The 14,988-nt window shown below is 47.7% G+C and overlaps 1 protein-coding gene across 2 annotated transcripts in view; it reads left to right on the forward strand.

Moving 5' to 3' along the window:
• Positions 1-14,988, forward strand: part of RAPGEF1 (Rap guanine nucleotide exchange factor 1) — a 139,366-nt gene that overhangs the window by 83,305 nt on the left and 41,073 nt on the right. For both annotated transcript variants that reach the window (XM_082842491.1, XM_082842492.1), the window contains 5 exons: positions 9,449-9,537; positions 10,252-10,404; positions 10,844-10,967; positions 11,351-11,534; positions 12,644-13,144. In XM_082842491.1, the coding sequence (XP_082698617.1) occupies positions 9,449-9,537; positions 10,252-10,404; positions 10,844-10,967; positions 11,351-11,534; positions 12,644-13,144 (1,051 nt within the window). The remainder of the gene's footprint in view (positions 1-9,448; positions 9,538-10,251; positions 10,405-10,843; positions 10,968-11,350; positions 11,535-12,643; positions 13,145-14,988) is intronic.

The following is a 14,988-nucleotide window of genomic DNA, read 5'->3' on the forward strand; positions in this document are numbered from 1 at the left end:
AGGGAAAGTGTTGGCATGTTCCTGTAAACTGACTCACCGTCTTCCAAGTTACTCATTCACTTGTTAAATGGAATTTTGCTTTTGAGGGTTGTAAAAGTGTTGTAAAGCAGGATTACTTTGTTTTTGTCCCTGAATGTGCAGTACCATCTATCATTTAAACCCCCATGTAAATGCCACTTGTTAGCTCTGTAACCTTGGGCAACTTAACTCAGGTCGAAGGATGGACCTCTCTTATTATCTAATCTGACCCAGGCAGGTGCTTTACCAATGGGAGCCTGAGACTCAGATGGTCATGACCGTCTGGAAGGAATTCAAAGGCCCTCACTTTCCCTTTGCTGTAGGAACCACCTCCAGCCTAGGTCTTGGCTGTTGGAGGACTGAGCTTCTCAAGGTCAAACAGATACACGAGTTTGTCCTTTCAAAACCAAGACCCCAACTCTTCCTAATTTCACCTTTTCAGCTTTTCTTCTTATCTCAGATATACAGCTTCTTAACCCATCTCTCTGGACTCTGCTTTACCATCTCTGCAGACCTTCTTGGATCTCCCTTCTAAGACCTCCAGCCTCTTCCCCCACAAGACACACACACACACACACACACACACACACACACACACACACACGTTTTTTAATTGGAAGAAAAAAAAACACTGACCTGGGGGGAAACTTTGGAATACTTGCAGTTCTGTCAACCAGATTCACCTTGAATAGCAGGAATATTTTGAAAGAAATATTTTCCTGACTGTATCAGTTAGGGTTAGACTTGACTGCAAGAAAATCCAGAATAATACTGGCTTCAAAAGATAGAACTTTATTTCTCCTTCACGTATAAGAAGCCTACAGATAGGCAGACAGTCCAAGGCTAGCGTGGCATTTTCACAAAATGGCCAGGGATGTGGTCTCCTATCCTGCTTTCCCACCATCTTCACACATGGATTCCACCTCATGGTCCAAAATGGCTGTTACAGTCTCCATGAATTATGACTCCATTCCACCTAGCCAGGAAGAAATGAGAGTAGGAAGTTGTGGCTTCTCCATTTAGGGGTGCTTCCTCAAAGGCCTCACAGAACTTTCACTTAACATTTTATTGGCCAGAACTTGGTCATATGCCCAAGTAAAATTCTGTTAATAAGGAAGAGCAGATACTGTGGGGCAACTAGCTATCTCTACCACACTGACATTTCAGATGAGCCACCTCTTTTATTCCTTGATCAGCCTATTTTAAAATTCTTATTTATGGGCTTCCCTGGTGGCGCAGTGGTTGAGAGTCCGCCTGCTGATGCAGGGGACACAGGTTCGTACCCCGGTCCGGGGGGATCCCACATGAGCGCTGGGCCTGTGAGCCATGGCAGCTGGGCCTGCGTGTCTGGAGCCTGTGCTCCGCAGCGGGAGAGGCCACAACAGTGAGAGGCCCACATACCGCCAAAAAAAAAAAAAAAAAAATTCTTATTTATGATGAATTTCAGACATTTGCAAAAAAGAGAACAGTATAATGTAGCCCCATCACAGAGCTTCCACAGTTGGCCAGTCTCGTTTCTTCCAGACCTCTTCCTACTCCCCTGGATTATTTGGAAGCGAATTCAGGCATCATGCCCATTCACCTGTAAATACCTTAGCGCATATCTCTAGAATAAGGCAAACTTTTTCTGTAAAGGGCCAGGTAGTAAATATTTTAGGCTTCTGGGGCTACACATAGTCTCTACTGCATATTGGTCTGTTGCATATTCTTTGTTTGTTTTAATTTAATTTTTTTAAGCAAAGCATTCTTACCTTGAGGGCCTTACAGAAGCAAGCCCTGGGCTGGATTTGGCCTTCAGGGTATAGTTTGCTGTTTTCAAACAGTTTGGTTTTCAATTTCAGATCCAGATAAACTCCAAACACTATAACTCATTAATATTTGTCTAAAGTTCTCCCTTGTCTGTATTTTTCTCCTTGCAACTTGTTTGTTTTTTTTTTTAGGGAAGGATTCTTTCTCTGAGAAGTCTCCCACACTCTGGTTTTGCTGATTACATCTATGCAGTGTTATTTAACATGTTCCTCTGTCCCTTGAATTTCCTGCAAAACTAGGCTGAATCAGGTTCATGTTTTTGTATCTAGAAGAATGTTTCCTAGGTGCTGCCATACACTTCCTTCTAGAGGCATCTTTCCTTTTTTGATGTTAATAGCCGTTGATGGTTATTGCCTAGATGGGTTAATTCCTTGGGAGTTGCAAAATGATGACATTATACTTCTTTCTGCCATCCCTTCCTCATTCCTTAGCTGGAATACACTAAAAGAGACCTCCCCTTGTCAGTCAGGGTTATCCTGTGTTATAATTCTCAGGGGGAAAGGCAGGATCAGTGCTTAATTCCTTCCTTCATTTACCAGTTATCAAAATGAGTGTTTCTTAGTATCATCTAACATGACCATTGGATTGAGGTTTTGGGTTTTTTTTTAATTTATTTATTTGTATTTATTTATTTTTGGCCGTGTTGGGTCTTCGTTGCTGCGCACAGTCTTTCTCTAGTTGCGTCGAGCGAGGGCTACTCTTCATTGGGGTGCGCGGGCTTCTCATTGCGGTGGCTTCTCTTGTTGCGGAGCACGGGCTCTAGGCACGCAGGCTTCCGTAGTTGTGGCTCGTGGGCTCTAGAGCGCAGGCTCAGTAGTTGTGGCGCACGGGCTTAGCTGCTCTGCGGCATGTGGGATCTTCCCGGACCAGAGCTCGAACCCGTGTACCCTGCATTGGCAGGCAGATTCTTAACCACTGAACCACCGGGGAAGCCCTGGATTGAGTTTTTTAATATAGCATTCTGAACTCAGGGATGTAAATAAACATAGTTTATATGTCCAGTCCATTGCAGTTATTATCCTTAGTGATGCTCAAGTCCCATCTTTGAACAGTGACAGCTTCTTCAGATTGTTTCCTGAGTTCATTTTGACGTGACCCCAGAAGTCTTTGATCGTTTTCTCACTTTGGGATATGAAAAGGTGTTCCAGGTTCATCTTACTTACTTGTGTGTGTATGTGGTAATAGCTTTATTGAGATATAAAGCCCATACCGTACAGTTCACCCAGTTTAAAACGATTTAGTGATTTTTAGTATATTCACAGAGCTGTGCAGCCCTCACCACAGTCAACTTCAGAACATTTTCATTGCCTCAGAAAGTAACCCCATACCCTTTGTACTCTCCCCATACCCTGCCCCCATTTCTCTCCATTCCCCCAGCCTTAGGCAGCCACTAATCGAACTTCCTGGCTCTATAACTTTGCCCCTTTCTTTTTTTTTGACCATGTCAGACAACATGCGGGATCTTAGTTCCCTGACCAGGGATCAAGCGCGCGTCTCCTGTAGAAGCGCAGAGTCTTAACCACTGGACCGCCAGGGAAGTCCCTAAACTTGCCTCTTCTAGATACTTCATATAAATGGAATCATATACTGTGGGTCCTTTTGTGACTGGCTCCTGTCACTTAGCATAATGTGTTCGAAGTTCATCCGTGTTTTAGCATGTATCAGTACTTCATTTCTTTTTATTGCCAAATAATATTCCATTACATGGATATACCACATGTTATTTATTCATGGACATTTGGACATCTCAGTTGTTTCCAAATTTTGAGTAATGCTGCTGCAGACACTCGGGTACAAGTTTTTGTGTGGGTGTATGTTTTCATTTCTCTTGGTTATACGCCTAGGACTGCAATTGCTGGGTCATATAACATCTCTGTGTTTGATCTCGTAACAAGCTACCAGACTATTTTCTAAAGCAGCTGCACCATTTTACATCCCTACCAGCAGTACATGAGGGTTCCAATTTCTCTACATCCTCACCAGCACTTGTTATCACTGGCTTTTTCTGATGTAGCCGTCCTAGTGGGTGTGAAGTAGTATCTCACTGTGGTTTTTGATTTTCGTTTCCCTCATGGCTAATGGTGCTGAGCATCTTTTCATGTGCTTATTGGCCATTTGTATATCTTATTTAGAGAAATATTTATTCAAGTCTTTTGCTTATTTTTAAATTGTGTTATTTATCTTTTTTTTATTATTGAGTTATAATTACCTTGTACATTTCTTACCACCGACCTGGAATCAGCCATTCCTTTAAGGAGCTCTGGTTCCCTTTATTGGGGAATGATGTTTAGAGATCTCACTCCAGGGTTCCTCATTGCTACTCATTGATCACATGTTTAGTTTCTTTAAGAGAAAATACATCTTGAGTTTATACTGGTTTTTACTTAACCTCATCAAGCTTATATCTTAATTTTCTTCCTCCCACACTGAAAATCCCTGTTTTAAAAAATATCAACATTTGTTTTTGACTCGTTTTTCACAATACAAACACAACAGTCTCAGAATAACACTAACCACCTCCATCAGTATGATTATTAGAAAGTATTAAAGATGTTTCAAAGTTATTTTTGACCTTCAGGTTATCCATCATTTTGCAGTCATTTGAAATAGTTCTTCTTGGTGTGTCTACATGGTCCCTCTTCTGTGGCATGTATTTGAGTATTTCCTGTGTGCAGTGGTCTGAGTATTCCACTGCTTTACAAAGGAGGAGAAGGAGAGGGAAGAAGAAAGGGGGGGGCTTCCCTGGTGGTGCAGTGGTTGAGAGTCCACCTGCCGATGCAGGGGACACAGGTTCGTGCCCCAGTCCAGGAAAATCCCACATGCCGCGGAGCGGCTGGGCCCGCGAGCCATGGCCGCTGAGCCTGCACGTCTGGAGCCTATGCTCCGCAACGGGAGAGGCCACAACAGTGAGAGGCCCACGCACTGCAAAAAAAAAAAAAAAGAAGAAGAAGAAGAAGAAAGGGGGAAGAGACAGCGGGTTATGTGTAGTAGGAAATTGCCATGTAGGAATGTTGTGGATATACTTTCATACGTCAGAGAAATCATCACGCTCCAATTTCAGCTTCATACGCTCAAGGTTTATGGGTACTTTTGTTGTTGTTTTTTCAAAATAATAGGGTGGCTTAGACTAAGATAAGCCTTCCCCAGCCTACTTTCTGAGCAGTTCACTAAGTATTTTTTCTAGTAAATCTGCTAACCTGAAGAACTGCACCGAACATTTACTGCTTTTTCATTCTCAAGTGTGTTGGGAGTAGAAGGACATCCTATCCAGCTAGGAGTTGTGGCAGCAGCATCTCCTTTCTGGGCCCACACGTGTTCTACTTAGTTACAGATGTCAAGAGAAGGTCTTTCAATAATCTGTAAGCTTGTTTAGGGCCTTTTTTGGGGTGAACCCTGAAAACTTTTATTGTTCGAGTTGTAGTGTTTGGCCCCAACTCATTATTTTGAAGACACAAGTGCCCAGTTTTAAAATTATGCCCCTCCCCCCATGCCATCCGGGCCTGGCACTGCTTCTGGGCTGGTCTCTTCAGCAGCTTTCAGGGTGGAATTTGAGATCTCCTCTGGCTGCCTTGTTTTCAGGCTGCTGTGAGCCTCCAGAAGCTGACTTGAGGAGTCGCCGCCAGGCCAGTGCACTCTGGCACCTCGTGTGCTTTAGTGTTCTGTCTCCCTGAGCACATGTGAGAAGGAAGGCACTTCCTCTGCTCTGTCGCTGCCTCACCCCTGCTTAGGATGTGGGCAGGGAAGGTCCCTTGTTGTCACCATAAAGGTCATACTGGGGCTGGACAGCTCTGTGACTGCATTATGCCACTTCAGTTACAGGAAACTCCCCACTGGCCTGTACCCAGTGTCTTTGGTGAAGAACTCGTCTTAGGACCACTCACCGGTAGAGGGGCCATGTCATGGCCATAAGCACAGGAGCCCATGGTGATAGAGGACAGACAGTGACAGGTCGGGATGCGGCCTGAGCAGGGGCAGCGGGCCCAGGCTGCGGGCGGGGCGCTGTCCAGTTAAAGTGCGTGTTCTCTCCACGTGAACCTGGAGGACTTGGGCCTCTCCTCGTGCAGCCCGTGTCCCCTCTGCCGGGCAGGGGCCGAGGAGACAAAAACAGATAGGACTGTTTCTTACCTGAGCACCGAGCTGTGCTTTGACTGGATGAAGGTCATCTAAGATGGAAGTGTCTCTGTGATCACTCTCAATATGAGTAAAATGAGCATGGAAATAAAGTATTGTGTATTTAGAAAGGTGCTCTTCCGGGTACCTTTCGGGCTTTGAAAACTGCTTTTCGGTGAACTGGCGGTTGTCTGGTTTACAGCTGCCGGCTCTGGACACAGCCTCATGTGCCGTCTCTCTCAGTCTTTCCTAACCTGTGCCTCAGGAGGATTGGAAAGTCTGACATCCTCTCAGAAATCTGGCTTCAGTAGGGAGAGTTGAGCTCTGGCCAGGTTACAAACGGTCGGCTCTGAAGGAGATGAGGGTGTTGGCACGGTCGCCGGGTACGTGCACATTCTAAGGGTGCCCTTCTGCCTGTGAGAGAGAAGCCAGGCTGAGAGTGAAAGACCTTCTGGCTGGTGTGTTTGTGTTTGGGCTGGAAGGTCGTGGTGAATATGGAAAGCTGCCCCCTCCTGTGATGGTCTTTTGGGCCTGGGGTGAAGGAGGGTAAGTTCTGGGATCTGACTTTGTCTTGGAATTCGGGTGCCCACTTGCACATGTGTGCCTGTCATTGCGTGGTTCTTTTGCCGTCGTTCTTTAGTTGAGTTCACACAGCTGCCTCTCCAGAAAGATGGCATTCTAATTATAATTGCTCAGGAATCAATGAAGAATTAGTGGAATTTTGTCCTGCCTCAGCAGATGCAAGCGTACAGGCTCCTCCCTTTTCCTTTGCCCTGCTTGTAAAGAGAGTGAGCTTGAGTGTGGCGCTTCCAAGGCACTTTGACTCCCTCTGATGCTGTGATGCTCTTCTGTGTGGCCTGGTGATGGGCTTCTTGGATGAACGGCCTTCCCCACCCTCCTCTAGGCGATGGGGTGCAGGGGGCCTGCCTCCACGCCACTTGCTCTCTCTTCTAATTACGTCATCTCTTGTCTCTCCACCTTGTCTGTAATGTTCCTTAAATATTTGCGAGATTATGTTTAACTCCTAGATGGTGATAACAGGAAAATGCCAACCTTCTCCTTGCTTCTTCCAGTACTTGATTCTTGGCGATCTCAACCCTCCACGTTTCTCCAGGAATAGGCATCGAAACTATTACAGAGTGGGGTGACACTGATTCTGATTATATGGAGTATGCCTTATTTTTCTTTTAATTCGTATTTCAGAAGTAATACATGTTCATTGTAGCAAAGTAAGAAAAAGCAGAGAAGCAGAAACAAGAAAATAAGGGGTGTTTCATAGCCATATTTTTTCCTATACGTGTGTCTTGGTTTTGTTTTGTTTCCAAAGCATACTGTGTATGCACCAGTGTACTGTCTGGGCTGTTCTTCCACTTAACATTGTATTATCTTTCCACGCTATCATATATTCTTGTGAGGTTTTGTTTTGTTTTGGTTTTTTGCCGTGTGTGGGCCTCTCACTGTTGTGGCCTCTCCCGTGGCGGAGCACAGGCTCCGGACGCGCAGGCTTAACGGCCACAGCTCACAGCCACCGGCCCCAGCCGCTCCACGGCATGTGGGATCTTCCCGGACCGGGGCACGAACCCGTGTCCCCTGCATCAGCAGGCGGACTCTCAACCACTGCGCCACCAGGGAAGCCCTCTTGTGAGTTTTTTTAATGGTAATATAATGGTCCATTGTTTAAGTCTATCTTAATTTATGTAATCAGTACCTAGTATTGAATATTTAATTATGGAATATTGAGTCGTCTGATTACCTGTTACACGGAATGCTGCAGTGAACGTTCTTTGTGGCTTAATTTTTGTACACATCCGTGTCATTTTCCTTGGGCTAAATTACTATAAAACGTATGCAAATATTTAAAGCTTTTTATGTATACTGACAAGTCATCTTTTAGATAAGCTATCCAAAGCATTACTTCCATCCATCATAGTAACTCTTTGCCTTACCACACTTGTCGGGATTCCTGTGTGGGGTGTTTTGAGTTGGGAGAGGCTTTGCAGTCTGATTTGGGGGCACACTGCTGTATTACCCACCTTCTTCCATTGCTGCCTCCTCTGTAACTTTAGAAATAGATGTTCATGCTGAAAGCCTGAACTTCTCATGTGACACAGGTAGGTCCCACCCAGGTGCGCATCAACAGGGCAATGAATGAAGAGATTGTGGGTTTATCCATATACTGGAATACAACTCAGCAACATCAAGGAACACACTGCTCATGCACACAGAGACGTGGGTGTTTACACTGAGCAAAAGAGGATCGACGAATAGAGATAGAGAGTGGATTAGTAGTTGTGGGTCCGGGAGGGCTGGGGAGACATGAGGAGGGACCACGGAAAGGTCCGGAGTTTGTTTTGGAAGTAACAATGAGTCCTAAAATGGATTGTGTTGATGGTTGCACAACACTGTGAACAGACTAAAAACCATTGCATTGCACACTTTAAATGGCTGAATTTTGGGCTTCCCTGGTGGCGCAGTGGTTGAGAGTCTGCCTGCCGATACAGGGGACGCAGGTTCGTGCCCCGGTCCGGGAGGATCCCACATGCCGCGGAGCGGCTGGGCCCGTGAGCCATGGCCGCTGAGCCTGTGCGTCCGGAGCCTGTGCTTCACAGCGTGAGAGGCCACAACAGTGAGAGGCCCGCGTACAGGAAAAAAAAAAAAAAAAAAAAGGCTGAATTTTATGGCCTAAAGCTGTTCAGAAAAAGAAGATGGACACCAAAGAGTACATACTGTATGGTTCCACTTATTTCAAGTTCTAGGCAGAAGTGATCCAAGAAACAGAAGTGAAAAAGTGGTTGCGATGGGGCAGGTTGACTGGAGAGGGTGGTGGGAACGTTCTGTAGTTTTGAGTGATTCTTATATGGTGTATGCAATCACCAAAACTCCTCACATTGGAGGAAGATGCATTCTAGTTGAAAAAACCAAGTAGGCCCTAATCACCTTTTTTTTTCCTATTTAAAAAAATATTTTCTAAAGTCATTTCTCTGCTGGGTAATATGCCCTAAACTTTCTGTCCATCGACAAAGATTCCCACCAGTCATTTCAGGATAGCAGCTGCTGCCACACCCATGGCCAGCTCACCCTGGGAAACCACCTTCCCCAAGACCAGAGGTTTGATTGTTAGTAAGCAGCGTCCTGCACATCGTATAATGGCTTCAGAGAACTAAAGGGTAGTAGTTCTTCCTCCACAAACCGACTGGCAGTTGTTCTGCCAGGAGTTTGGTCTGTGTGATGAACTTAGTCATTCTGAGACAGTGGGGCTTGTCATTTCCCCCTTCCAAAAGGAAGTGCCTTTATGCACTTGAAGCTTTCGATATGCTGTGCAGGTATTTTTGGAGGGTAGGGGACGTTTTGGGAAGTCAAGCAGATTACCTAAGTCAAATCATACTCGCACTTATGGTGAGTGAGGAATCTGTGGGCAGTGGAGGACAGACAGCTGACCCACCTGGTTGGGAACATTCACGGTGAGGAACCTTCCTCGTGTCTCACTGCTTTTCTCTTGTGTGGGATGTAGGAGCTTGTCAGACTTACCATCGAGAAGCAGGGGCATCCGTCTCCAACAAGCCCAGTGAAACCCAGTTCCCCAGCCTGCAAACCAGACGGGTGAGTGCTGACCAGACCCTCCAGTATCTGGGGTCACGGTTGATCTACACTTGAGAAAGAAGGGGAGCCAGGTCCGGAGCCCACATCAGGCAGGCCCTGTGAGGCCCACATTCCCTTCTCAGTGAATTCTGGGTAAGAGCCTGCATTACTTTAAAGTGTGTGTAGCTCACACCCGTTCTGAAGAATTGCCTGGTCTCCAGGTTAATAGCGTGACCTTTTCTAAGGATAGTGTGTGATGGCAAAACCCACCTATACTTTTCTTGACCAGCTTCCTCCCATAATTAGAAAGAACTTTGAAGGGTTGGGTTTTAGGGGTTTGACTTGAGAGCATTTAACTTTATCAAGAAAGGAAACTGAGGGTAATGTGGACAGTAATAAGGCCTTGCAATAATTTCTACTACAAGCCCCTAGTAAAAATATAAAACCTACACTTGGAGCATTTTAGAACATCATCTAGTCCAGAGATTCCTCTTACAGATGAGGAAACTGAGGTGCAGAGGCAGGGGGACTTGGTCAAGCTTCTGCTGTTTGTGGGTGATCGAACCAGACTTGAAACCCCATCTCTGCCTTGGAGCCCAGGGCACAGTGTCAGCTCTGTGTCCAGGGCACCTCCGTCCCTGTCCCCCCATGACTTCCCTGCCCTGGTCACATCCTCATGCTCTCAGGACCTTCTCTGTGGCCTTCTGTAACCCCGAGTTCTCTTCAACTCTCCAGCCAGTCTGAGCTCCCCTTGACAGATCGAGAGATGGAGATTCTAAACAAGACGACCGGCCTGTCGCAGTCGGCCGAGGGGCTCCCAGATTCCACGGATGAAGAGGTCGCGCCCCCCAAACCCCCCTTACCTGGCATTCGTGTGGTTGATAATAGGTAATTTTCTGTTTTTCTAGCACCCTCCTCTATTTATGTCATAATTTCATGAATGGATGGGTAGGATGAGCCAAAAAGAAGACGGTGCCATTAGGGTCAGAACCTGCTCTTTAGGCACCTTGGCGGTTTGACCTTCCTCCGGAGGGGCGTCTCCAGAGGACGTGAGCCTGGCCCAGCACCCTCCCTTGCCCCGCACCCTGAGAACTCCCAACCGCTTGCCTTTTAGCCTTAACCAAGCAAAAACTGGTACCATTTGTTACGAAAAGAAAAGCAACAACTTTGGATACTAGTTTTTTGGCACTGATGGGATGGGAGTTGAAAGTGTGAAAAGCAGGTGTGAAGTGTCTGATAATGAAAGAACCCACCTCCCATACCCCAGTATCTGTTTAAAGCATTTTGTGGGGTGTCTGGTTTGATAGGGTTCCTTGCTCTGTTTCAGTCCTCCACCAGCATTGCCACCGAAGAAGAGACAGTCGGCTCCATCCCCTACCCGAGTGGCCGTCGTGGCCCCCATGAGTCGAGCCACCAGTGGCTCCAGTTTGCCTGTTGGAATTAATAGGCAGGTAATTAGCTCCATCTAGAAAGGCAGAGGAAGGCTTTAGGTCTGGGGATTTGGTTCCTGAAGCTGAGAGAAACCCAGTGGTCTTCAGTCCCTGGCGTTGGTCAGGAGGAGCTCTCCGCACTGGGGTGGAAGTTCCCTCACGGGGTGGGGAGGCCGAGACCGGCCCCAGGGCCTCCCTCGCACTGAGCTCTGAGCGCTGGCACAGGCCCTCTTTCTCAGGAGGCGCAGAAGTGGCGTTCACAGCCTACAGCAAAGACGGGCCTTTCCAGCAGGTTGCTGAGCCTGCCGGTATCTCCTTCTCCGAGTAAACGTACCGGCTCCCTCCCCTGGTCTCTGCCACCATTTCCCAGGAGTGACTTGGTTTGTTTTCGTTTTTGCCGGGAGGATTTTGACGTGGACTGTTACGCACAGAGACGACTGTCGGGCGGCAGCCACTCATATGGCGGCGAGTCGCCCCGCCTGTCCCCCTGCAGCAGCATAGGCAAGCTCAGCAAGTCGGACGAGCAGCTGTCGTCTCTGGACAGGGACAGCGGGCGGTGCTCCCGGAACACAAGCTGTGAGACTCTAGGTGAGCTGCCGGCGTCGCGGCCACCACTGCTGGCTCATCGTCTCTCCGGGGCTGTTTTGGGCTCAGACAGTGATGCCAGTCATTGGCTCTGTTGACCTTGGCCAAGTCACTCAAAATCCGAGCCTCAGTTTCCTCATCTGCAAAATGAGGATACCAGTGTCTGCCTCTGAAGGGGGTTGAAAGTTTAAATGGAGTAGCAGTGTGAAACCCCATGGGAGATACTGAAATGGTAGCTGTTACTTCAGTTAGTCTGTCAGTGTGTCATTTGACTCCCTTTGCCAGAATTCAGAGCCCTCTGTGCTCAGAGCTCCTGCCCACTTCTGACGGAGGGCGAAGGCAAGGGAGCTGGCCTCGGGCGGTGGGGCCCAGTGAGGGTCTGGCGTGCAGTTTGGCAGGAGGCCTACAGAGCACTGAGCTGTCCATGTCCCGCGAACTAGATACTTCACTTCTGAGAGTTTATCTTAAGAACATAATCAGAGATTTATGGCAAGATTTCTGTCCAGAGACATTAATCTCAGCATTATTAAGAGTAATGATGATAAACTGGAAAGAATCTACTACTCAGTGATAGGAAATCAGGAGACTTATGATACATCCATTTGGTGGAATAATACATAGCTGTATTAAAAACCAATTATGATATAGTGATCAGCGGACAAAATCCAAGACCACTTATATAGTGTTTTCTCAGAGTTTAAAAAGGAAAAAAAATCCAAGGGAAAAAAGACTTTTAAGGAAATATATCCAGTGGTAAGCAGAGATTATAGTTAGATTATGGGATTGTGGGTGATTTTTATTTTCTCAATAGGGTTTTTTGGCCACCTTTTCTACAGTGGTCATGCATTTTTCTTTTTTTAAGTAAGAAACTTTTAAAAGTCCAGGGAAGTACAAAGAATTGGATAGCAAACAGTCAAATTCCCATCTGGTTTTACTTTTATAAGCAGGAGAAAAATGAAAAATATAAAGTAAAGTGAGAGTCTTTGCAGATGAGATGGGAGATGTGTTTTGGTCACTCTAATGAGCAGCGCTGGGTCAGGGAAGAAACGTGGGAGCTTTTCTTTCTGTGGGGGCTGGTGGCTCACAGTATGTTTCTCCTGTTGTGAACGCAGATCATTACGACCCTGACTACGAATTCCTCCAGCAAGACCTCTCTGACGCAGACCAGATACCTCAGCAAGTGGCCTGTAACCTCAGCCCGTTGCCAGAGTCCTTGGGGGAGTCTGGGTCTCCGTTTCTCGGCCATCCTTTCCAGTTGCCTCAGGGCAGCTGTCCCCAGCCAGAGGGGCCCTCGGCCCCAGGGCAGCAGATGGATGTGCCGCCTGCTCTTCCCGAGAAGAAGCGCAGGAGCGCGGCCTCCCAGACGGGGGACAGCTCTGGCTGCAGGGCGTCCTACGAGCGGCATCCCTCGCAGTACGACAACATCTCCGAGGAGGACCTGCAGAACCCAGCCTCGGTCCAGTCCGTCCCCTTCACGCCTTTTGCTGCTATTCTTCCCTTTCAGCAAGGAGGTTCCTCAGCCTCTGTTGAATTTGTGGGTGATTTCACTGTTCCTGAATCAACGGGTGACCCAGAAAAACCTCCTCCTCTACCAGAGAAGAAAAACAAACACAGTAAGCTTTTGTTGAGCTATTGTCGGGAAGCACCTTTTGTAACCTAAAATGGTGTTTTATTGAAACATTAGATCAGAATCAAACCAGTGGCCTCGTAATTTCATAAAAGGTAGAACCACAGGTATGTGGACACTTACAGGAGCCTTGTGTTGTCAGTACTGGGGATCGTTTTTAAAGCCTGATAAGCTGACATCTCCTTTTGGTCTCGACAGAACCTCAGGTCTGGTCTCCACAGAGTATTTGGCCTCTTGTAGATGGCAGTCAGTTGACCTTCTGGCCCGAACACGTGGTGACAGAGAGAAACAAATATCACGGCATTGCTTCTGGGTAAAGCAGAACAGACATTTGAATTAAAATAGCCCTGATCGCACCCACAGGGGTTTTCTAAGGCTCCCTGAAATGCAGGGGGCTGTTTAGAGAGAACCCTGGTACCGCTCTGTGTTCTGTTTGCAGACGCTGAAATGTCACGTCACCACTTGGAATCTGAGATTTGCTTGGTTGGAGTTGCTGAGGACACTTCTTGGACCAGATGATCTGATATATGATGTTATTAGGGCCCAGGGGTAGAGCTGAAATTTCGGATTTTTGTATTTTGAATATTTTCCAAGGTCCTAAGTAGAGTTCTGCAGGGATTTGCTTTTCTGCTGGCTCCCCGACTGCTCTGTGTTGCCTGTCTCTCTGCCCCGCCCTCTCCCCACGTCACCCGCACGGCTCTGCCTCATCTTCCTTGGGCAGACTGGCTGTCAGTGTTTCAATATGTGTGTGGCCACATCAGCCCACAGCCCCAGGATTCCCTGGCCTCAGTGGAAACATCCAGCAGATGACTTCTGTGACCTGGAAGTTGAGTATCCATTCCAAATTCCCAAGTGAGAGCGTCTGACTGGCCCTGCCGAGAGCGGCCCATTCTCAGAAGGGGAGACCTGGCCTTAGTTACCGCACTGGGTGTCGCCCAGCTTGTATAATGGCCTCGGTGGTATGGTCCCCCAGCTGGAGGGAGAGCTGGCTCTGTAGGGCTAATGATGTTGTTCCCGTCTGTCACGTAAGTTCACTCACTAGAAACCAGGCCGCTAGTAGAGGGAGCTGCAAGCGGCAACTCCAGGAACGTCTCCTTCTGCGCCTGTCTACACGCACAGGTGTCTAAAGAGCCGTGGGCCTCTCCCCTCCACCCACCCGGCCTGACTGAGCAGCGTGCCCTTGAGGGCTCGCACCCTTGCCTGTCCTTTCCTAGGAATCTTCTGGACCCAGACCAAGAACAGGCTTGCATCTGTGCAAACCACAGCAGATTTGTGGTGCCGCCTGGCTGGGGAGCCAGGAGCCTCGCCCTCTGAGCTCTTAGACCAGGTGTGGGCAGCCGGCTTCAGGCAGAGAAGAAAAGGAAAGGGGGAGGCGTCCGTTGTTGCCTTTTGAATAGCCTCAAGTCTCCTGTGGCTGAAAATATTTCCTATTAATTTAGGCATCCATTTCTAGGCTCTATGTCATCTGTAAATGTCTGTAGCTCTTGTGCCTGCAAACCTTTAAAATCTACTGAGCGCTTCCGGTGTGGCACCCTTGACATATTCTGACATACTCTGTCGTATTCGTCCTTACCAACCTCCTGGCTGGCCGGGTGTCATTAGCCCCCTTTTTATAGCTGAAGAAACTGGAGCTCAAAGGAACTGAGCCTCTGCCCAAGATCAGATCAGCAAGGAAGTGGGTGGCAGATGTGGGTTTCTGAGCAGTCTTTTCCTAGCTCAGCTCACTGCCTCCCAGGCTGAGGAGGAAGGCCTCCCCCCACTTCCCTGAGCCCTGTGCCTGCTTACAGTAGGAACCCCTGCGCAGCTGGTGGTCTCCTTGGTGCCCTGTGA

This window comes from Leucopleurus acutus (genome assembly GCF_964270905.1).
Source record: "Leucopleurus acutus genome assembly, chromosome: 7".
NCBI classification, from domain to species: domain Eukaryota; kingdom Metazoa; phylum Chordata; class Mammalia; order Artiodactyla; family Delphinidae; genus Leucopleurus; species Leucopleurus acutus.